Source organism: Montipora capricornis, chromosome 8 (genome assembly GCF_036669925.1).
Source record: "Montipora capricornis isolate CH-2021 chromosome 8, ASM3666992v2, whole genome shotgun sequence".
Lineage (NCBI taxonomy): Eukaryota > Metazoa > Cnidaria > Anthozoa > Scleractinia > Acroporidae > Montipora > Montipora capricornis.
Window position 1 is genome coordinate 33,441,291 of NC_090890.1, and position 24,000 is coordinate 33,465,290.

A 24,000-nucleotide genomic window follows, 5' to 3' on the forward strand; every position below is an offset into this window, starting at 1 on the left:
CCCTATTTGTCACCTGTTGTATATTGGTATATTGCAACTGGAGATTTGCAGCAGGGTGTCGCAAGGGCTAGTGTCATGGACATCAGTGATGGAATCTTGGCTGGCTATGTCGCAAGGGTAAGTGTTGCATTTAGTTTTTCCCCCTATTATATTTCTAGTACTGTACTTCCAACAGTTTGATAAGAGAACAAAAAGTGATATAATATTTTGTACTCTGCTGTGCCTTGTACCCTTCAATAGTTATTAACACAGTAAAAGTTAACTACTGTAATCTGTTCCAGTATGAACTTTGTTTTTGCTTGGTTCTGTTAATATTGCCCTTGTAATTGGTACGGTATGTAAATTGGTTAAGTTAAAGTGCTTTACTGTGTCTTGGTGGTGAAAATTCCACAAAATGCAATTTTCCAGTGAAAACTTCAGATGTAATAAAAAAGTAATATCCTAAAGGGAATGATAATTTATTAACATTGCACAATCCTTTATAATTTGTAAGGTCCCGTATTTTATGGTGGAAAGGACTTAATAATATTTTCTTTTTAGAAACCATCCATGGGTTTCTTATACCATTTTTTGCTATTACTGCAAATTACAGGTTAGAGATGCAACATCTGAGGACATTGAAAACATCAACCACGAGGATGAATTTGTACAGCTCATGCAAAATTGTGGGGAAAGAAGACTGTTGACGGTAAGAAAACAAAAGGGATGTTGCCGTTTTATTATTTTTTTTCTTTGTTTTTTTTTTTAGTAATAGTAGTAGTTTGGCTTGTACATACGCACTTAATCTATATATGTGTGCTCTGAAGGTATGTGGTCATATTTTGTCCATTTTAATTATAGGCTTACAAATGTCACAAATGTAGGAATATGATTGTATTATACAGGGAAACCTGTATTAAGTGTGCAATGTATTAAACACACACTGTGTAGTAAGCAAAGACAAGCTTCAGCGAGTCCCAAACTTTTCATATCATATTTTCTGTAAGGCAAACTTGTATTTAGCACACAGGTTTATTAAGCTGTCAGTAGCAAGGGTCTGGTGTATTTCTGTTTATTATACAGGTTTTACTGTAGTTATTAGAATTAATGTTAGAGCTTTTTAATGTACCTGTAACGGTCTTAAGTTATGGGTGTATGTGAAAAAGTTCTTGTATCTTGGATGTACAGTGATGTTTTTTCCCTGCCAATAAGAACAATAAAAATAAGGATAATTTCATCCATCATAACTTGGGTATCTGGTGAGGATGAAAGACAGTCAGAGAGGAATTGAAAAAAACCATTTTCATATAGTGTAATCTAGTTCATACATGTTTAGCTCACTTCACTCTTAATTTTCTTGAACTTGTTCTGCAATTCTTGAAGTTTAAATGCAATCTAAATGATTACAATAATTTTAAATGTATGTTGCAATTTGCAGGAACAGAACAAATTAGCAGTGGTTCAAGCTCTTGTGTATCACGAAACACTTATCAAGCACAAAGGAGTTCTTGATCAGTTCAGAAAGGGATTAGCTATTCTGGGTCTATTAAAAGAAATTGAAAAAGCACCAAGTAAATTTGAGCACCTTTTTGTACATCAAAAAGGTGAAATTAATGCAGATTTTGTCAAATCTTTGCTGTGTTTGCCAGATTCCACCAACCCGAGAGTAATAAGTGTAACACACATGTTATTAAGTTTCATTGCCAGTGCTAATGAAGATATGTTGTGTAAATTTTTAGGCTTTGTTACTGGATGCAAATCTGCAACGTCAGCTTTGCTCCCAGGTTGTGTTAATGTTAGTGTTGAAGATACCCCAAACATTTTTGCTTCAACTTGTACCATGGAACTGAAGTTACCTTTACATTTCAGTTGCTTTGAGCAGTTTGGTGCATGCTTGAATGCAGTTCTTGGAAGCTCCTCTTTTAATACTGTATAACCTTGGGTTAATTCAGTGTCAGTCACTGTCATAACACAACTTCTCATTTACCCTGCATTAGCAAGACTACCTCATGAAATTCGAATTGCCTGCATGTTTGTTGTTTTTTCATGTGCATTATTACGTAGTAAAACGTTTAACTTGTCTGGGACCTATTAGTGCATTGTTCTTATTGTTAAGTTTGAAAACAATCAATGGTTTCTGTGACAGCTGTGTCATCCAATGCAAGAGACACGGTTTGCCATATTTCTACACCATTATGAGTTCTGTTCAAATTCCCTGTTTAAAAACAAAAGTAAGCCAGAACGTCTTCCTTTCTGGGACCGAAGCTCAGACAAGTGTAAGGTTGCTGCCTAATGGTCGCCCGGGCGCCTGGGGCGCCTTATTTGCGAGCGCGGGCGACCAAATTTCTGAACGAGTAGCCCGAACGGGCGCCCTGATTCATCCTCACTTTCTTGTAAATATGAGCCCAGCTGGAATTAATTAATTCTGGGCTCTTGAAAAAATGACTTTGGCTACTAACTTTTAATGTTGGAAGCCCGAAGGGCTCCCCGAAAATTTCCTTAGGCAGCAGCCTTGAAGTGTCATGTTTGTTTTAACAATTCAGTGTCTGGCTAACAATTGTTGTGTTATACTATTGTTCTTGAAAGGTTATGAAGTTTTTATTAAGTTGACAAATTAACTCAGCTACATTTTGCAAATTTTGGTCGTTGAAAATTCAGGTTAATGTGGCCTTGTCCATTCCAATGTACTTTTCTGAGCTAAAATTCATGACTTTTGGTGGTGGTTGTGTATGCACCATACAGTGTAAAGGTCATGGAAAAATGGCAGCTGGGGTAATATTCTCTTGTTGATATTAAAATCAGCCTCACTAACATTTTTGGGTGGGTATATTATTTTGTAAATTCTCTACTTTCTCAAATCCCATAATACACCTCCCCAACAAGTTGCATAGGCATTGTTTTCGATTTCTTGTGAGACATCTTCATGCTCCAAGAGAAATCAAAAAGAATGTTTATGCACAAGTTGGGGGGGGGGGGGGAGGGACAAGATGTATGGGATTTGAGAAGTAGAGAATTGGTGGAAATTCTATTGTAGATTTTTATTGTAAGGATGTTGTGGTTGGTTTTCACACAAAAGTAGTTTATGAGCAAAAATGGCATTAAAGGTTGGCATTTTGTCCAGTTCTTGGTGTTACTTATTTATTATTTATGCAACATGATTTTATGTTGAGTTTTTTGGTTTTCGTTTTTTATTTGGGAAATAAACCCCATGTTAAAACAGAAACCCATAAGGGTTGAAACGTGTAACGGCCCCTTGTGTGCTGGGAAACAAGCTTCTGAATATTCGATTTGCTAAGTACCATATTTGGAACAACAAGAGCGAGGGGTTTCCAAATATGGTACTTAGCACTGAAACATTCAACCAATCAGTTCGCACTGAATATTCAGAAGCTGTGAACGCACGTTACTCGTTTCAAACCTTATGGATTTCTGGTTAAAGCTAATAAAGACTGATGTGTAGCAATCCCAGTCTTCAGTGAGCTTGAAGGGAATAATTGTTTTAGTGTAATTTTCGGTGGTGAATATCAGGAAAATGCAAAACAACATGCCAAAACATGATAAAAAGGCACGAAAAGTGCTAGATTAGCTAAGCAGCCGCGCCTCCAAAATTTTATATTCACCAGGTAGCGCGGTGAATATGACACTAAATTCTTAGATTCACTGCTGACAATTACACTAATACTTCAATGATACTAACGTATATACAACGATGAATAACAGAGAACATGATTTATGCTGTGAGTAGCATACATAACACTATTCCTCTTTCCCGGATCAAAATTATTCTCTCCCGTAATTCTGAATTCACCTCTTTTAGTATACTCTGGATAGTACCATTTAAGTAAAAGTTGGCGTTCACGACAATGTCATGGTTATCACTCCTCGACATGTTATTCTACTCTGTATTCTGTGTTAATAGCAATAAACCATCCTGAAACAAATCAATCCCAAAGCTATCTGAATGTTGTAAAGGATCAATATTCTGCCTGAGCAAAGTTAAGATGCCAGTGGGTAAGTCAATATTCACATCTTCGACTATTACCGTGGAAAGTCCATCATCACAGGGCGTCGGTGCAAAGGGGTCGAAACCATACCATTCAAGGTCATCAACATCCCTTCCGGATTCTGCTATATCAGAAAGTCCTATGAGTGGATGATTTCTTATGTCAAGCACCCCATTTGTCCACATTTGAAGTGGAGACCATTGGCGTTCCGTTCTCATAGGATGGTGATTCCATGCAGCGGAAAATGACTGGAGGGCCTTATTTATTCTGGGGGTAAAAATGTAGTGTAGTACAAACTTGTGCAAACTGTTGTTTCGCTGAAGCTGTCCGGATTCCTCCATGGCCTGAAATGTGTAATAAAAAATATGGCACACAGTACAAAACACATCCCGCCAGAGACGCTCGATGCGTTGATTATGCACCGATGTTCCAGCCAGGAAACTTCCTCTATTTGGACCACGCACGTCTTCCATTAACTGCCAAACGCCAACATTTTCTCCACCATGATCACTCCGTACTCTTGAAGGCCAGTGATAGCGCTCAGTAGCAGAGCGAAAAAGGCGAGTCACAGTGTCTTTTCTGTTGTTAGTGGAGCAGTGAAGGTACACTATCAGCCTCGAGAAACCGTCTATTCCTCCGTGTATCACAAATCCCCAGTTCACGAGACTATGGTGGCCGTCAATGTGCCACAGACTGTTGGGCCCTTGAACTGAATATGCTCGTCTTGAAACAACAATAGCCCATCTGATGCGAGAATTACGTGGATCTAATCGAGACATGCTTGCCCTTACTCTGCGGCGCTGTAGTCTGAAGCCAAGTGACTTAAGGAAACCTTGGACTATGGAACAACCCACAAGACTTCCGTGCTCTTCAATAAACTGTTTGACATAAAAGTCTATTCGTTCATCAGACAATTCAGAAAATCCTGTTGTTTCCTGTAGACCATATTCAACAACACGTCTTCTTATAGTCCACCTTGATACCAGGAGCATGTCTGCAATTTGTTTCCAGGTGAAACCGTATGAGCGCAATTCAATGAGAACATCCTCTTTGATTTCAAACTTTGGCCTGCCCGGCCGTCCACTTCGCCCAACATTTGGGAATTCTAATGAATAAATTGCCAGGTTAGTGCAAGGAGAGCCTGTTTGAGTTTCCCTTCTTGTCCATTCTAAAAACAAAATACGGACGTTGTTAAAAATTTCTTGTACAACCGAAGCACACTCAAGTCTAGCATTGATCACCAAAGGTACGATCTGTTGAAGCGCAAGAAGGGCTGACTCCATTCGAATAACTATATTTTCTTGCAATCTGTAATCTGTTGAGTTGTAAAAGGCTTCATAATCATTCATTAAATAGAGCAATTCTTCAAAGAATTGCTCCCATCCTAAGGTGTTTGCATCCATCTTCAATTTTTGGCGGGAAAATATCGAAATGCATTATGGGTTAATAATTCCGGAATAGTATACGAGGTAGTTATTGAAACAACTTGCATTGTGGGTTAACTCCTTTGTTGACAGTGTTCGCAGTTTGTTGACAGTGTTCGGAGTTTGTTGACAGTGTACGGAGTTTGTTGACAACGTTGTTTGATGCAAGAAAGCGTGATGGTGATCGCGGCTTGATCTTGAAGGTTCAAGTTGTTAGAACGTGTCAACTAATTTGGTGTCGGTAGAGGAACGAAGCCTGAAATTGAGATAATTCATTCTTTGAAAGTTACTTTAATTCATTCTTGAGCTTGACTCAAACGTCTCTTGACCTTGAAAGAAAATTTGTTGAACGTGATGACTTCATTTTGTTGAGCTTGCTTAAAATTATGTCTTGATCTTGAGAGAAAATTCGTTGAAAGTGACTTGATTTTGTTGAGCTTGATTGAAATCTGCCTTGAGCTTGATAGGAAACTTGTTGAATGTGAAGGCAATTTTGGTTCTTGAATTTTGCACCATTTGGCTTTCCATATTCGAAGCGGTGATTTCAACCTGTGCTTCTTCGGTCGTTCTATATTGCTTCTGCCAGTTGAAGGTGGTCATTCATAGTTTACGTGACAGGGAAAGATTCTGCAAGGGGCATTTTAGTCGGTGGGAATTTTTCTTTCGTTACGCTTTTTGTAAGCAGCCCTTTTAGTCTGCTCGGGGAAGCAACGCCTCTGAAGTTGCTTCGAGTCACCTTTTATACTTTTTAGCTTTACTTCTCCATTTAAGTGAACAACAAATGCTCAAAGTGCGAAAAGACCCGAGCAAAGGCCAGATTCCTTTGTTGGGAAGGGAGTACTATCTAACGTGGTTGCGAAATATATCCCTCGAGCTCGCAGGCTTCGATTTATCCAACTTGAATGCAGCGCTGGAAGGAAGTATGTCACTTCATTCACTTTCTTTCATTGATCGTTTGGAGTTATGAGATGTCCTCAGTCCTTTGAAAGAACATCTTATCTCAACAGATATGTCGACAGAAATTTAATACCAGCCGCTATTTTGTGTATGTGTCTGAGGCCAACCTGGTTCACTGCATTTATCTCATGTGCTAACACTCTCAAGATACACTACCTTAAAAATTTCAAGAACTTTCATTTAACGGAACCAAAACATTATTCTTAGATACATCAACTGATCATGAAGGCATGTTTGATAATCTATGCTAAAATGAGTCAATAATGAAGTTCCAGTTTATTACTTTATTGGATAATTTTGTCCTTGATCTATGGTAACTCCATTAAGTCTAGCCATAGTAATTATTCATTGTTTTCATCATTTATGCTACCAGCGAATTATTCAAAAGTGATGTTGATGTTCTTAGGAAATCCACAATGATGTGGTCACTGCCATCAGACTTGTAGGTTGTACTTAAATGAAATTTTCTGAATGAGTTCTCTTTGGGGAGGTAAAAATTTCACTTGACCATTTGAAGATGTAAAATTACACCCACATTAAATGTACAATTAAAATACATAAAGTAGGTCTTGTCTTCTGTGCAATGTTTAAAATTAAAAGGACAATTAAAGGCAAAGGAGACTTTGTGATAGAACTCTGATACAATATTAACTACTTATTAATTTCGATGTGGGCAGTTCATGCTCATTCATATTCATTGCTCACTTTTGTGGTAAGTTACTATCTCACTGCAGAGAATAAAGTAAATTTATCTAAATCAGGATGAAAGTGTACAAAATGTGCAGCCATTGATTTTAAATGTTTTTAGTCTATTAATTAACCCATTGACCCCTGGGGGTTCCTATTGAAGAGTAAAATACCAAGTATGGCCGGTTTTGGCCGGTTTAGGGGTGAAAGGGATTTATATTATAATATTATTAAATATAGTACGTCAATAATATTACCGTATCAGTAATTGAGCCAGTATTTAATAACTAATATGTCCCAATAAAATTTAATATTAATTCCAACAGTGTTAAGTAATTAATATACATTGATTTAGGATGATGGAACATCACACACCATTTTGTGTTCATTAAATTTATTTTTTACTTCATTCTTGGTGTATGGCAACTTATAGTAACTGCAAAAAACTTGCAGAAGAAATTGAAGAGAACTTGAGGTACACCTGAATATTATGGCTGTTTTGTGTGTCAAAAAATTTAATTGACCTGGTTTTTGTTTATTTTTGCTGCCATTCCTTGCACACAGTCACATGTCTCATAAAAATTGAATGTGCAGACAAAGGTAAAATAATTCACTGTACAAAGTTTAAAGAATTGTTATATTTGTATTAATTATTAAATGGGATTCCAAAAGCAGAAAGGTGCAAATAGTGACACACACATCCATGCAAGGAAGCCACACAAGGGAATGAAAATTTTAAAATATGCATTATTTACAAATATAATGTATAATTACTTATCATGTAAATCATCATGAACAAAATTATTATATTTTACAATAATTACTTGTCATGTAAATTTTACTATACAGTTTGTAAATATCTTTAAAATTTCAATTACTACAGTTTCCCTCAAATTTAAAGTAAGAAATTTATCAAATCGAAAAGTGCAGTGCAAAGTTGTGGTAAGCAGGCATTTTTATTTGTAAATATTACTACACTAACTAAACATTTTTTATGTAATTAAGTATAATTTTTAATAGCTGGGACTAATATTTATTGCAATAAAAGCAAGAGTCTTATTTGCAGTACATTGCATTTAAGAATGCATTGCATCTCAAGAATTTGACCCAGAGTTGAATCAACGCATCACAAAGTGCCAAGTTTCGATGAAAATTAGGTTTACTTTCACAGGGCATTTTCGTGCGCCCTGCCACTTTTGAAGGAAAACTTTCAAAGCAGTTCGATTCTTCACAAATATGTGCTTTCCATACTAATGGCGATCGCTGGACAAAGACATATTTGCTGAGATTTGACCGAAAGTAACGTGAACACTGACGCCATTGTCTGATTTGGGGTAAGAAAATTTCAGTTGCGCGTCAAATATACACGGTTGTAGTTCACATTTCAAGAGGAGAAAAGACAAAAAAATGTCCAGAAGGTATGAAAATCACTCATTAACAATACAGAGACTTTTGATGTCTTAGTCCAGAGAAAATAACACTTGATGGTGGAAAAAACAAGCACTGTTTCGTCGACAATGAAAAGCACTTTGGTAAACGGAGAAGTCGAAACGTCGGGGTTCAGTATTCGCTGTGCCACTTTTACCGGGAATATCTCTAGTCAAACCTTATCTTTGGCTCACAAAATATCACCTGTTGACGGCTTTTCGTGGACCAACGTCGGAGACAAAAGTCCTGTACTCTTAATGACAGAGTTTGGTTTAAACAGAAAAAGCTATAAACCGATTGACATTTTGCAAAATGACTCTTTCGTCCGGATAGAATGTATTCGCTTCAAAGAGAGAACAAACGAAATTCTTCTGTCATGTTTTTCTGTTACTTACCTTAACTCCATTCATTGATAAATTTTAAGCTGTGACATCCTTTGAACGGTTTACCAGCTCATTTACCACTGACGCGCCATAAGCAAATCCCGTCAACCTGGCAAATTTGTTTTGCATTCACTTCAAGCGCGGGTATCCACGTGAAAAAACCACAGCGGAAAATTTTAATGCCGGTTCCAGTTACTTTAATACGTAACATTATTCAATATTGTGATTTACACATTCAATCATGACCATACGCGTTGCAAATAAGGCAAAATTTTTCCAACTTCGCGCAATTCTTTGACAAGTCTGAGCACACCGCATCATTCTAAAACAGCCGATCTAAGCATGTTTCGTTTCATCCGAGATAAAGGACTTTCCCAAGTAGAAGGAATTGCCGAGGTCTTTCTAGCTTTTGTCCATCTCCTTTCGGTATTTGTACCACAAGTGCATAGATAGCATTGAAAGTGAATGCAATAAAAACTACAACTAGCGACAACGTCGACATCTTTTCTTCCCGCGTTCTAAGACTGTCTCGAAGGTTTTCAACCAATCACAATGCAAGTAAAATTGAATTTGCCATTCATTATGCGCATGCGTGACATTAGTCTCCTTTGTTACTTCCAGGTTAACCTGCGATCAGGCCCATTTTTAGCTTCGCCCATATGTTCTCTTATGTCGTCACTCGCTAAAATTGGGCCTGACCAAAAGTCTCTCAAGAATTCCGGACGGTCGGCCAAATTTTGGCCGACCAAACTCGTGATCTGATTGGCTGTTGAAACGCCGGAAGTGAAAATGCCATCGTGATTGCGCGGAGCTCTCGCGAAGTCCTCGAGACTAATCCGCCGTAAGTGTACGAAAAAATTTGCTCTTACAATGCCGTGGACGGTGCAACTTGATTTTATTTGTATAAATGGAGATATGCCATCTGAAACATCTCATAACTTGTCCAGAATCGGGTTTGAATCTCTGGAACGAGTGAAATTAGCGATTCCGTTGTCGAACTCTGTGGCCATGGGGTTGAAAGTACTTTGGCACAAACTTCCCTTATGTTTAGAAAGCTAAATGGGTGGTTCTTTCAAATGGCAATGAAAGCCGATGCATATTGGTTTCTTGGATGAGACAAGGGACATATATATCAACAGGAGGAGATGCTGATAAAATCGCAAGTTGCACGAATGCATGTTTTGAATATCTGTGTATCAAACGGCTTTATTTATTTACTGTACATGACCCAGTTTGTTTGCACACTTCATAATATTTCCAGTTGATTTAACTTAAAACTCGCACTCCAGAAACTAAAATTGCATGTTTCCAGAGACATCAATTGTACAACAATAAAAGAAACTTTGCGAGTCCATCTTACTGTTCGTACTCCATCAAAAGATTAAGAGCCAAACTTATCATGATTTACCCTGCGAGCAGAGGCCCTTCGATCTTCCTCTCTGCTCGCAGGGTAATCATGATTTTAAAGCGCGCAATTCTAGAAATACTCTGCAATTGAAGATATTACCCGAAAAAATCACCAAAGAAACCTTCATGGGCAAACACGTTAAAGGAATAATGTATTTCTCTTTTTTTTCTTTAAAAATCTATTGCCAAACCGTCCAACGACAAAATGCTAGGTTATCTCAATTACAAATTAAGATGTCAAGCTCAAAAGATTGCATATTCAGTGAAGTTCGGAGGGAGAATTACACCGGCCTTTGCCGCAATATAGTCGTCGAAAACATTCCCCATGCTTTAAATGTGTTTTTCTCAAATTAAAGCCAACGGTAACTTTCGAATTCGTTCATAATATTCCTCCCACGGTAATTAACTCTGGTCAAAACAAAATAGCGTGAATCTGCCGTCCACGCGTGTATTGGGGTAATGGAAGTAAATTTGATTGGCCGATGAAGGACATGTCAATCAATCAAAAAAAGTGGGCGGAAGGAATTTCGAAGAGGAATTTGGTCAGGCTCTATTTTTCGTTTCGCCAACTCCACATTACGTACCAGGCGAAACTAAAATAGAGCTTGATCGCAGGTTACTTCCAGGTGATCTGGCCGTAAATAATCAACCAATCAGATTCAAGGAGAAATTATTTTTAATGCCGCACAGAATTCTTTGCGCGCCTAGCCTTCAAAATGTGTTCCATGGATGCAACGATGGCGCCGTGAGGGTAAATAAGGCAGTTCTTTATCGGAAGGGTTTTTTTTATCAGTATGTTTTTGTAGTGAGTAATTTTAAAACCACTGCATTTTAATGGGGTATTCAGCTTTGTTTGCTGAAGGAAGTGTGTTCAGAAGACGCAGGCAAGCCAGCTGTGCTGCTCTAACTAAACATTCACTACTATCGAGTCATCGCCTAGTTCTAAACCAACGACATGTGAAAAATTTATTAACAGTCGTTTACTTTCATTGTCTTCAACTTTGGTGGACTGAATGGAAAAACAGTGGCTCGGGGGACTTGTCAAGACTTTGCACTTCAAGATCTGAGCGCTCCCATGAAACGAACGACGCTTGAACAGACTGCAAATGAAAACTTATGCTTGCCTGTGGCAAATTGCATTGATGAAATGATCTCGCAGACCTTTGCAATTTTCTGAAATTTGATTGGTACATTTACTGCTTTATTTTTCACTAATTAATGTATTGTGTAGGCTTGTAATCGGACAGTGAAATCAGACAGTTGGCTGTATTTGGACACCTGTAATTATATAGTTGTATCAGCCAGTCATATTAAGTGCACTCAGCACCAATCACAGAATTTAGCACAATAACCATGGCAAGAACCACCTACCCTACCAAACCGGGGATTGTCCAAAATGAACGAATTTGTAACATTAGACAGTGAAAAGGAATGCATTTGTTTTCTTTGAAACTGTAATGGTTATGATTAATTGGTAACAGGACTTCACATTCTCCAAGTCGGTCTGTAATCATACTCATGTTTAAACAAATCGTACTCCCACTATGCGGTTGTCCAATTTTGTTAATCACTTGTGTAATTACAGAATTGGACTCCACTCAGTCGTATCACCATCGTAGTGCGTTTTTATTGGCACATTGTTCATAAATAATGAAGGATCATGCTCTGATTTTTGTCTCTTCAATTAGATTAGTGTCCAGCTGGTAAACTTGGTGCCACACCTGTTGTTCAATAGTTATTGTAACATTTTACTCATAACCTGCTTGATTGAAATACTGTCATGTTTATTAGTCTTTTTTTTTTGGTCTGATGTATGGTCTGTTCATTTGTGAAAATTTTCCGCAATTTCTAAAGGGCAGTCAGATGTAGTGTTAAGAGTAATTTTTTTCTTGGCAAAAAGAGAATTACCCCCTGTATTGTGTCATTGCTACATCAAATTCTCACACGTCAAGTGCAATTTAAAAGTGCACTCAGAGACACTTTGCCCTCAGAAAATGTCCCTAGTACTGTATTTGTGATTTACCAGTTGTAAAATAGAAAAGATAGAAAAAACATAGAGATGATTAAAATTTTTAAAGTGTTATGTTTACTATGATTGATTATAATTACCGTAGGTACCATTTTTTTCGTTCCATTTTTTCCCTCATTCACATCCTGTCTTTTCCTTTCAGCTTACATGTATGTTGATGAAGACTTCAGGGTAGTGCTCTCTCTGCATGTCAGTTCAAGGACTTCATTTGCAAATTGCTGCCAAATTACTTGTTTTTGATACTTCTCTTTTAAAATTGGAGCATTTTGTCCTCCAGAAAATAACAATGAATTTCTTTGTTTGTTTGTGAGCAGTCTGCATGATGCCATCTTTGAAATTCTGTAATGTTATGGGAAGACAAATAATTTGAGCATCCAAAAGTGCCTTGTCCACATAGTATCCAACATAAGTAAGAATCTGTTTAACGGAAGTAGTAATATTTGAAGTGCCAGGAAGCCAAGGTGGATGCGTGCCTGAACTTCATATTCATCGCCTGTCAAATCATGAGGTGTGTGGAGGTTTCTGTATACTTTATCAAGACCTTTACAAAATGTACATAAGATTTCAAGAAGAGTTCCTCAAAAACCTGTTTTTTTCAGAATGAATGCAAGGCATTCTCTCTCCAAATGTCAAAACACCAACTTCATCAAACTAGACTGTTTTCTCCTCAAGGCGTTAATACAGACTTGGCCAATCCTTTTTGAGGGCTACCAGAAATTGTTGATCATTACCAAAAACAGCTACAACAAAAACTAATGCACATGAATTGTTGTGAGAAAAAAAAAATCAATTACAGTTCTACTTTCAATAATAATTTATTTGAGGTATTTTATCCTTTTATGGAACCTGTTAATTACACCATTCATTAATTCATACTTAATTATGAGTATGCTGAATATAAAATTTATTTGTATAGATTTTTTGGTTTTGTAAGGGACTGGTCATTATTTATCGGGAGGGGGGGGCTGGTGCAATGTAAAATATGGCATGCTTGATTTTTGCTGACCCCCCCCTCTTACTTCGACATGATTTTTGCTGACCCCCCCCCCCCCCCCCACCCCCCATCCCCCCTTGTCCTCCGGCATGCGTGAAACAAAAAGTAAGCCATAGTATCACCACGTCCAATTGATAGATATTCTATAAAGCTACCTTAAATTTGGATTCTAGTTGCTCTTCGCCCAGACCTTGTGTAGACAATTGTTGTATTGACATTAAAGTTCTCGGTGCTTTCAATCATTTCTTCTTCTTCAGTCGAATCTTCCTCTTCAGAGCTTGAAATACCAATCTCTGCAAGGACACAGTCTTCTTCCTCTGAGCCGTCTTCTGATTCACTACTGAGTGAATCAGAAGACGACTGATTGTCGCTCTTCCCATCCTCCTCTCTCTCAATGCGTTTGGCAAGTTCTTGGATTATATTTTCTTTAATTGCTTCCAACTTTGCCTTCTTTGTCCCATATTTTCCAAGGTTATGGTGTGCTATGTACTTATCTAACTCCACAACTTTTAATTGTGAAAGGCTCCTCTCATGAAACATTCCTTCCCAGTCATAGTCTTTGTATGTCTTTCTAGCTTCTTCTTCACGTTTCTCGGCCTTTTCTTTTGATCTTTTTTCTTTTCTTAAAGATAGAAGTTTCATGTGATTGACATACATCTTGATGGCGTCTTCAGTGACCACGTATTTCTGCGAGAAATCTGTGATGTTGTCAGGATTATCGAAAAATGAGTTATCTTCTCTGAAAATTAACCTCAGCTGAACCCTCGGGTGGAAATCATCCACACTTCTGCCAACAGTTGGGGTGTCTTCCGTAGCAAGATAATGGAGACCAGGTCTTTGGGCATCAGGATATGGCCTGGGGATATGTTTTATGTCGGCAGAGCAGCAAAAGTCATTGGAAACACAAAATTCACACCTTGCACTCTTTTCCTTTTCGCAAGATCCTTTTAAAAACTCCATGTACATTTCTCCACTCTCACTATGTTCTTGTGTGAATTTTTCAATTTTACTGAAATAGGCATTGCCAGCAACTGTTGCTCTATTTATCTCTGACTTGGTAGAGGTATATTGCAAAAGGTATGTGGTATTGAAAAAGAACTGTTTCTCTTGCCTTGTGGTCACATAGGATTTCATGTAACCTCCCGCTGGACCAGGCTCATCATCAATTATCTTTGTTACCTCTTCAGCAACTTTCCACGCATTTTTTTCCATGCAGTCATTTTCTCGTTTTTGAAGGTCTTTCGCTGAAAGATTGTTGACTTCATCTTCTGTGAGACCATCAAGAGGTCCATAGTAATTCCATTTGAGTGCACTCCCATCTACCAGGGCATCGCCTATTGCCGCATTGGACCTTTCAGCTTCATTTTGTCCTGAATCACCAGGAGCACGATGAATGCGATTTACGCGATCTGAGGAGTGTATTCTGGCTATTTCCATGTCTCTAAATCGAACCTCTAGGTTTGAAACACCAACTCCTGGACCCGCATCTGTGGCTTTAAGTACATCACAACACCATGGGGTGAGCTGCAATCTTTCAATTGTGTGACAAAGTTCCTTGCAGTCATTAGAAACAGCTTCTTCTTTCTCATAAAGTTTATTGTCTACAATCAACTGTAAGCAATTTTCAATACAACATTTTGACTTTATTTGGATATCAGCAGCTTTGCTCTTGAGATCATTTCCTATTACCTTCTGTGACTCTAAAATACCACCCTGCTCTTCGTTCCATGACTCAATGGCTCCTTCTGTTTGTTGCACAAGCCAATATAGTTTCTGTTCTTCATAAAGTCTGTGCTGACAATCAGGTTCTGATGTTGCATTTGTCACATCTTCCTCCATTGTAAGATCTGAAAAATAGTATGCAATATCATGTAGATATGCAGAAAATTTCTTTAGTGCTGTACTGTATGCATGTAATCCAGATTCTTGAAATAACTGGGGTTGCTCATGGCACAATCTCATATAATCCGAGGCCCAAACACTACCAGAACTTCCGACATAGTATTTAGGTCTAATAATAACTAGTGTTTGGTCGGAAGTGTTTATAAGAATATCCTCTTTTTTCTGTTCAATGGAGCCTTTGATGAAGCGAAAAGAAGCTGGAGTCTGATTGACTTTAGGTTCATTGAAATCGTGCTGAGGTAATTCTCTTCTCTTGTTGGGATCGACAACATCGTACACAACGCCAGTTTTAGAATCTCTAGAACCAACGTCTGTTCCTGGTCGTAAGTATGCTTTGTCATCCATACTGAAAAATAATAATTAATATACTACAAATTAAACAATTCAGCGATACACAGAGACTACTTGAAATAAAAAGTATCATTGAATTAAGTTGGTCTTATTACATTTTGTTCTTTATACCTGATGAAAACACTGTGTTGCTTTTGATCATTATCAAAAATACTAAACTTTGCATTCCGGATGTGCGCACGCTGATGATGTGTCGACTCTGTGTCATGTGCTTCAGTCTTGGGAGGTTTCTTAGCACACCACAACCACTTCCCATGTTTATGTGCCTTTGCTTGCTTGCTCCTCACATTTCTTGGTTTCCCTCTATTTGTCACTGTGGTTGCAGATTTAATCATTTTCTTGCCTCTTTTCAACAGAGAATACTGTGCTAGTGACAAGAAGTGCCTCTTTTTTACCCTGTGATGTGTGAAAAGGGTAGTTTCGTGCCTTCTTCCATGGCAAGTGTATTAAGGCTTGACCAGCCTAATTATTATGCATATTTTTATTTGAAGGGAAGGCATTTGTCCCGGACCTATGAAACTTGGCAGGCAGTTAGTTATCGGTATTATTATAACTTTTCCAAAATATCCCGTACCACATTCTTGTCACGTGACCCGAAATCAACTTATAACAGTTATATTTTTTACTCAAAAATGGGGAACATTCAGCTACATTATATCAATCTTGTTTCTTGATTATTCGATGACCCCTTCTAAGGGCTTTGTCATGCCGCCTTTTAATCATGTCCACATGTTAAGAGCAATGAACAATTGAGGAAAATAGGTCACGTGACATGATAAACATCCAAATATCTTAAAAGGTAAATACGGAGTACCACATTAAAAGGCGGCATTCGATACGCACAGTTGTACTAAACGTGTTAATGCCAAACGTTTTCAAAATTTTAAAGTATAAATGTTCCCCATTTTTGAATAAAGGATATAAACGTTATAAGTTGTTTTAGGGTCACGTGACCAAAATGCGATGCAAAATATTTTGGCGAATCAATAACAGCACCGATAAAAAACTTTCTGCTAAGTTTCATAGACATTGGACAAACGCTTTACTTCAAATAAAAATATGCATAATAATTAGATTGGTCAAGCCTTAATACACTTGAGATGGCAAGTGCTTTTAGCTTCAACAGCTTTTGCAATAAAATCCTCATCTTCTGCATCAAGTAGGCAAGGTGGACCTGCCCCTAGTTTTCGCCTCTTGACTCGATGTGACTCTAGCAAGTCATGTGCTATTCTTTTTGTTGCTTGTTTGACTTTTCTACTTGTCTTTTGATCGTCAATGTGGTCAAGTGTTTTGGATAGGTCTTCTACTCGCTCTTTTAAAGCACTTCTTTCACCCTCAAGATCAAGCATTCTCTTTCGAGAAAGTAGATTCCCTTGCTTCGCAACCTTTTGATCAATATCTTTAATTTTATCTTCAACTTTACTGATCCGCTCACGTGTTTGAAGCTTGTATATGTCTTTTGCTGCATCCAGTACCCTGTCGCTTTCCTCAGAAGCTGCAACTACTTTAGAAAGAAATTGAACTGCCCGGGAAGGATTTATACCAAGGTTGAATGTCTCAGCTCTAGAATGCATTGCGAATATCACTGCTTTGAGAGCCATCTTATCATACTCTGTGTCCATTGAAGAAATGATTTTAGATAGGGAGCTTGCATCTAAAAAAAATCTTACAGGCTTATAGTCACTCCCTTCCAACTCCTCGATCCGTTGAAGCTCTGAAAGGAACTTCCCGATATCCGTCGTTTCATTCTGCAGAATTACATAGTTTTTCTTACAAAAAGTTCCTATGTAAACACATAGGCCATGATCTTTGTCAAGGACGTGATCACGAAAATACGCCTTGTCTGGTTTCGTGTCCATGAAACCGCAAAACAAATCATATGCATCATCAAAAGGCAGAAAGCCAATGCAATTCTCGCCGTTAAAACTTGAAGCCAGAAGTTGCCTCAGTATATACACAAGTCCTTCTAAAACTTTTGACAACTTTGCATTATTTGACATTTTCAGCAAGCCTTCGAGTTTGTCAAGGTTGTTCTTCACATCACAAGTTTGCAATGATTTTTTTAAAGATTCTCCCACTGACGTTAGATTGCGTAATTCACTTCTTTTTTCTGAAAATGATTGATTTTCAAGCCGCCTTTCCTCTTTTTCACGTTCAGTCGATTTAGCGTTGCGAGTCGCCATCTTTCATTTATAGTGGGGTCTTTAGGTGTCCTGTGGTCACACTAGAGACCATTCTCCCTCTTTCACGAAAGAAAAATGGCGGACCACTCGAGTCACGGTTCGAGTCACCAAGGTGATGAATATTCAGAGATTTCCGAGTTTCTACGCCTGAGTGATCTGCTTTTATTCAAGGCTAAGTTCATAGCAGCTGGAGTGACAAAAAATGAACACTTTGAAGATGTCGATGAACACGATTTAAAGGAATTTGGTAAGAATTGCTAAACAATTTCTGGAGGTTTCTACGGGATAGATTTCCATACTTTCTTTAGCTGCTTTTAACCGGCTTTTAAGCATACTTTAAGCTTCTGATAGTTTTCTTTTGTTTTTATAATATAAACAGGTCTTTCAAAAATAGAAATAAAGCGCTTTTTTCGCAAGAGAGAGGAATCGTTACAGCCAAGAAAAACCACCACTAACACAAAGGCAACAGTACACACATCAATTGATAACCGCCGTGTTCTTCGTGTTGGCTCAGTCACTTTCAACCGCTTTGAACCAGCTGAAAAAACTCCGTGGGAGAAGAAGAAACTAGGGTGGATCCCAAATGCGACAACAAAACGTGCCAGATTTATGAACAACATTTTACCTTTGTTTTATAAGTCAATGTACCCATTCTGTAAGAATGCACGTGAGTTTGTTAAGGGCCCACAGACGGATTTTTCGCGCGTTGCTAAGGAAGTGAAATGTTACTTCCGGTAACTGACGTCATCATACCATGAGCTGACAAGAAAACCCACTCACAAGCAAAAGTCACCGCACAAACTGTTGTTTCCATCGAAGATTTTTCCTCGCCCTTCCTTGCGCTTGTTCTCAGATCAACTGCGCATGCGTAAACGAACTGACTTCCGGTTTGAGAAAAAAGCTAAATTTCCGGCGGTTTTAAATTGAATTAATTTTTTTTTTACATGGCACGTTTCATCCCCAAATACAGAATATAGCTAAGCATTGATTTTTTAAAATCATCTTTTTTGAAAAAGTTATAGGTATTTCAGTATCGTTTATGTCTTTAAAAAGAACATTTTTCAAAATAAAAAGAAAACCATGCTTGGCTGGATGCAAAAACGAATACAAGTTATCAAACCATTGATTAAATACCCAAATTGCGTAGCACTGAGACAAATTTAGAGTTTTCTTTTATTGGTCACGTGACCATGGGCGTGGAATGATGACGTCATATTTAAGGTCATTGGCTTACAAAAGTTGGAAACTGACCAAAATGATGCCAAATTCTCTCAAATTACTTAACCATTAGATCCTTAGCAACGCACCCCAAAAAATATGTCAGTGGGCCCTTAAACGGTTTCATGACCAGGGAAGGCATGAATATGATGCAGAATGTGGGCTTGAGAGGCTTGAGAAGAGAATTGATGTTGTTATGGACCCTAACAATCCCGCTGTTGCAGGCAAATATTTCAGTGAAGATCACGTATTTACACGCTCTGACCTACCTATATTGCAAAACAACTTGAAAATGGTTCAAGATATTAAGACGTCCATCCAGAAGCAGGAGGAAGAGGCAAAAAAACATCTTTCTACTAATTTCTCCAAAGCAGGGAAACTGCTTCCAGGGCACAATCACCCAAAAACATTTGATGAAAACTTTATTGGCAAAGTTATAAAAGTTAAAGAAAGGGTGATAGAAATAGAAGAAAGCCTAACAGAAAAGTTAGAGAAGACATCAAATATGTTCCAGTATACCCTCCATGTAAATGCAAAAACCAAAAAGCGTTCTCAGAAAGAGAACCGAAGGAAAGCCAAAAGAAGGAAAGTTTCGAGAAAATCCAGCAACATACAGAAAGTGCGAGAGTTTATTTCAAATGCTTCTCCATCTGAAGAAATTCAAATCCAAAACCTAAAATTGGAAGCTCTATCTACATTATCATTGTGCCAAGTTAAATATCTACAACTTATGTATGAAGATAGACAACTAAGTACTGAAGCTGTAAATTTGATTAGTGAATATGTAGACAATTTTCCAAGAAAAGGAAACAGTAACCTAGAGCCAGATAATGCCCATGATGATGACAGTGATGATGCTGACAGTGATGACAATGGTGATGAGGACAACGATGATATTGATGATGATGCTGACAGTGGTGATGATGACACTGAACAATTGTAATGGCGATGATGGCAATGATGATGATATTAAATGCTGCGGACAACAACAATGATGATGATGGTGCTGGTCATGTTGACCGTAGAAGTAATATCAATGTTGTAAGATCATGATTTGTAAGTGTTAATAAAAGTTGTTGTATAAAGCTATTTTAATAGGCTGTATTTGTTGATAGCATCCAGATGCAGCTTTTAACATTTTTGCTGGCAAAACGCTTGCATAATCAGTTTAATGGCCCCCCCTTTAAGCCATGCATAAAAAATGTTGGCCCCACTTATTTGCACCAGCCTCCCCCTCCCCATAAATAATGACCAGTCCCTAAATAGAACAGAAGGACAATTCAGTCTCTTGGATTGAGCCTCTCTTAGCCTGTGCAGCGAAACCAAAAACAAACCTACCTGGTCCAATTCCATCGCCATCCTGACTTTCTGTTGTCACGAAGCGGCAAGTGGCAAGTGCGAGGTCGCAAGTGGCTAGTCGCAAGTAGCAAGTCGCAAGTCGCAATTAACAAGAAAAAAAAGAGGGGAATCGCATGTCCCTTTAAAGCCACCGTAAAAAAAAACCCCGTTGAAGACGGTTAACTTTCAATTGTTTTGCTGGGTACTACTATTTCAATACTCTAAAAAATTCGATATTCCGGTAGGTCGCCTCGTTAGTCGAGTGGATATCGGAAACTGCAAGGCGAAGCTATCGATCCGCGTTCAACTCTTTGCCTCGCCTATTGTGAATCATCTCAGCTTGTTTAAAATGTTCAGTTCGTTGAAGTAGACTTGAAGTCTAAAGTAGACTGTACGTCGTATAAGTTGAATAAAAAGGGAAATGTCAGTTTGAGGGATGGAATTTCAGCGCCTTAATAATATGCATCCTCAACAAAGGACAGAGAACACTTGTAATAACTACCGATCATATTGCTGCGATTTCGATCCCGGCGTTGAAAACGAGCATTGCAGTATAAAACCGCTTTACTCTGTCCATTTCATTCCACTTACCTTGTTGGAAGTATCTGACGACAACTCTCTGGAAATAATCTTAATCATGGAAAGCTTTTATTGCATCTTTTGCCCCGAAGAAGCTACCTCACGGCAAGAGACGCTTTTATGTGACGTCTGCGACAGGTGGCAACACCGACGTTGCGAGACAGGGATAAGTAGGATTTCTGGACCGTCGCGGAAGTCACCATGTTTTCAGAAACAAGTGATATGCCAGGCCCACCTGAAGAACCATCCCTACATCGAGCACATTCTGTTGTGGAACCAGTGGCCGGCCATGATGCTATCGCCGACCAAGGGGCCTCTACTAATGGGCCTGGCCCATTTTCAGGGCGGGGTAAGAGGGAGTCCCGGAACAGGACTAGGCCTCTACAGAAACATACCAGGCTAGACTCGTAGACAGCCTTAGATTTCACATACAACCTGCAATTTAGGATCCTATGCGACGTATTGGCAGTGCACAGTTCGTCCCAAAGAAAATCCATGAAGAGCTTCTGTTAGTGAACGAGATAGGAGTTTTCAGCCAGGGAAGAACTCTCACAATCACCCCACTGAGGTTGGAGTGGACATAGCCGCAAAAATTGTCAGTAATATTGCAGGTATTACGGGCAATACTCGACTTGCTTCCAAGTGAACCTGCCGTTAGGCCGGTGACACTAGATTTCGAAAAAGCACTGTTGTTGGCGATGAAGAGCATCTTACCGACAGCGCAACTTCAGGGTTGCGTGTTTCACTGCACACTGGCATTGTGGAGAAAGGTTAGACTTCGTACACTCAAGTAAATTAAGGCATGGGCCCCACCCTGGCCCCAAATTATTGCACAAAAAAGTAAGGGGGTGGTCTATGGGACCGTTCATTTTTTATGGGGTTGGGGGGGGGGGGGCTGGTGGAATTTGGAGGAGTGTAATTTGAAAATTGTATGCCCCCCCCCCCCCAAATTCCCATTTTTTTCTCCTGCCCCCCCCCCCCTCATCAGAGTAATTTTTTGGAAGGCCCCCCCTTGAATAAAAAATACATATGGTGTTAAAAGTTACTGCAGCATTTAGAAATCGTTTTGTTACATTTCACATAATTTATTGCAAGAAACCTGAAAGCTAGAAAGCTGCTTTTAACAAATCACTCAAAAGAATGAAAAGTCAATTTCTGCTCTTCTTGTTACAGCTCGTCCTGAGCGTGTTGTAGCTGGGCGCTCTTCTGCGTATTCCTCATCTGAGGCGTTAACTTCAAGCACGACATCATTTGAGTCGTCTTCAGAGTCAGGGGCATCACTCTTGTAGTCATCATCAGTTTCCTCTCCCTCACTGCTTTCATCACTGCTGTTTAGTTGACCTGATTCATTCCTGCCTCCCACTTCGGCTTGTCCAGTTCTGAGAGTATTCATTCGCAAGAAGTGTCCCATAATTGTCTTCACTTTGTCATTCTTGTTGCTCTTCTGATGCTGTTTTAATAGCCCATGATGTTTTAAGTATTTGTTCAATTCTGGCACACGGAGTTTTTTTAGCTTGGTGGCATCTTCACACAAATTAGCCCAATGATAATCTTCATAGGACTTTTCTCTTGCCTCCCTACTTTGCCTCCTCAACATGTCTTTTAAAGTTTAAAACTTTGCATAAATTTCAATAGTGCTTTGAAAAAGCAATCCTCAATTGCAAAGTACCTTTTCAAGATCATCCTCACTGACTCCTGTAAGTGGATCAAAATGTTTAAAGGGGAGAGAACCACCATCTGCAACAGCATCACCTGTCAATGTCCAAAACATTTCAAAAAAACTGAACTTGAGCAAACTGCGTTTCATATTTAAAAATGAACTAGCACAGTTCTCACTGTAGACAATATTAAAAACTGGTACCATATGATTGTAGACATAAAATTCAGATATAATTTTTGTACATGTATGAACTATAGAGCTGTAATTCAAGAAAAGGAATTTATATATACAAATTTACTATTCTTCACAACTATGAATAATGTTCAATTCATTCAGTAACCTATGCAAGCATTGGTCCTCTCAGCTATGCTACGCCGAATGTGACAAAATATCAAGTCCGCTAAAAATAAAACAAGTCACACCATTTATAATCAAGTTGCCAACAATTAGCATCAATTTGTTTGTTGACCAAATCAAATTCCTCGCAATGTCACTTCTCTTGTTGTGCAATTCATGTATTCAAGGCCCGCGCATCGAATGTCAAGCTCGATAATTTCAATTCAAGATGCTTGTTTTATAAATCAAGAAGGGAGAGCATAGCTTTTGATCAATTCTATTTTCGAGGGGGACTGAACACCTGTGGCAAAATGATTAAACGTGAGTAAATCTGAGCGAGACAGTGGCCGGGGACAGTGGCCGCTGAAAGTATCGAGGATCTTGGTCTACAGGCGAATCTTTCACTCAGCCCAAGCACAGGAATACTCGTTCCTCGCATGTCGCTATAACTTCACCCAGTTCCCGAAGTTGTGAAGAGTAACTCGCTCAGAGACCCAATTGCGAATGATCAGCAAAATGAAGCACATCTACAACAAGCAGTTTGAGTAACCAATATAATCCACCAGAAAATTATGGCTACAAAAACTGACAACAGGAGACATTAGGGAGTTTAAGAAACCAAGAAGGCTACGGCGACGAAAACGTTACTTCAAACTATTAGCTTGAGCTATCCTAAGTGCTAAGTGTTTCAAGGCGTTTCCATCTTGTTTATGTTGTATAAGATAGGCGAAGTATTCGATAACCAGAATCGTACGAACAAATGTGAAGAAAAGAGAAAGAACAAAAGATCCACTGTTTGTTGTGCATGTTGTCGTCAAAACCCGAAAATTGGTCATTTCACGTTGTTGTTTTGATGAGTACGAGAGAGGAATGCCTTACAAAAAATGCGTGCCGCACGTGCAGCGTGATAATTTTCTTTCTCTTGTACGGCCTGTTTAATTTATAAGAGGCGCCATCCCTGTTGGAAAGGCTGGCCCGGTAAAAGGGATGAAGTGTTTATATGGACGATTTCAGCCAGGTTTACTGGGATGAATTTTAGGAATTTGTTTACGTGTCTTGTAACCGTCAAAGTCACGCATGGGGTACCTGGTGAATTTTCTCGCTTTGACGTTCGAAACGAAAGGTTCATTTTAGTAAGTAT

At 38.6% G+C, this 24,000-nt stretch overlaps 2 protein-coding genes and 1 pseudogene across 4 annotated transcripts in view; 1 reads left to right on the forward strand and 2 right to left on the reverse strand.

Annotated features, from left to right (window-relative positions):
• Positions 1-2,064, forward strand: part of LOC138060369 (uncharacterized) — a 3,528-nt gene extending 1,464 nt beyond the window's left edge. The window contains exons 1-3 of the mRNA XM_068906127.1: positions 1-117; positions 593-688; positions 1,418-2,064. The exon at positions 1-117 is cut by the window's left edge and continues 1,464 nt beyond it. Of these exons, the coding sequence (XP_068762228.1) occupies positions 1-117; positions 593-688; positions 1,418-1,915 (711 nt within the window). The 3' untranslated portion in view covers positions 1,916-2,064. The remainder of the gene's footprint in view (positions 118-592; positions 689-1,417) is intronic.
• Positions 1-24,000, reverse strand: part of LOC138060375 (BTB/POZ domain-containing adapter for CUL3-mediated RhoA degradation protein 1-like) — an 80,097-nt gene that overhangs the window by 36,069 nt on the left and 20,028 nt on the right. The window lies entirely within an intron of this gene.
• LOC138060370 (uncharacterized) lies at positions 3,827-5,475 on the reverse strand (annotated as a pseudogene).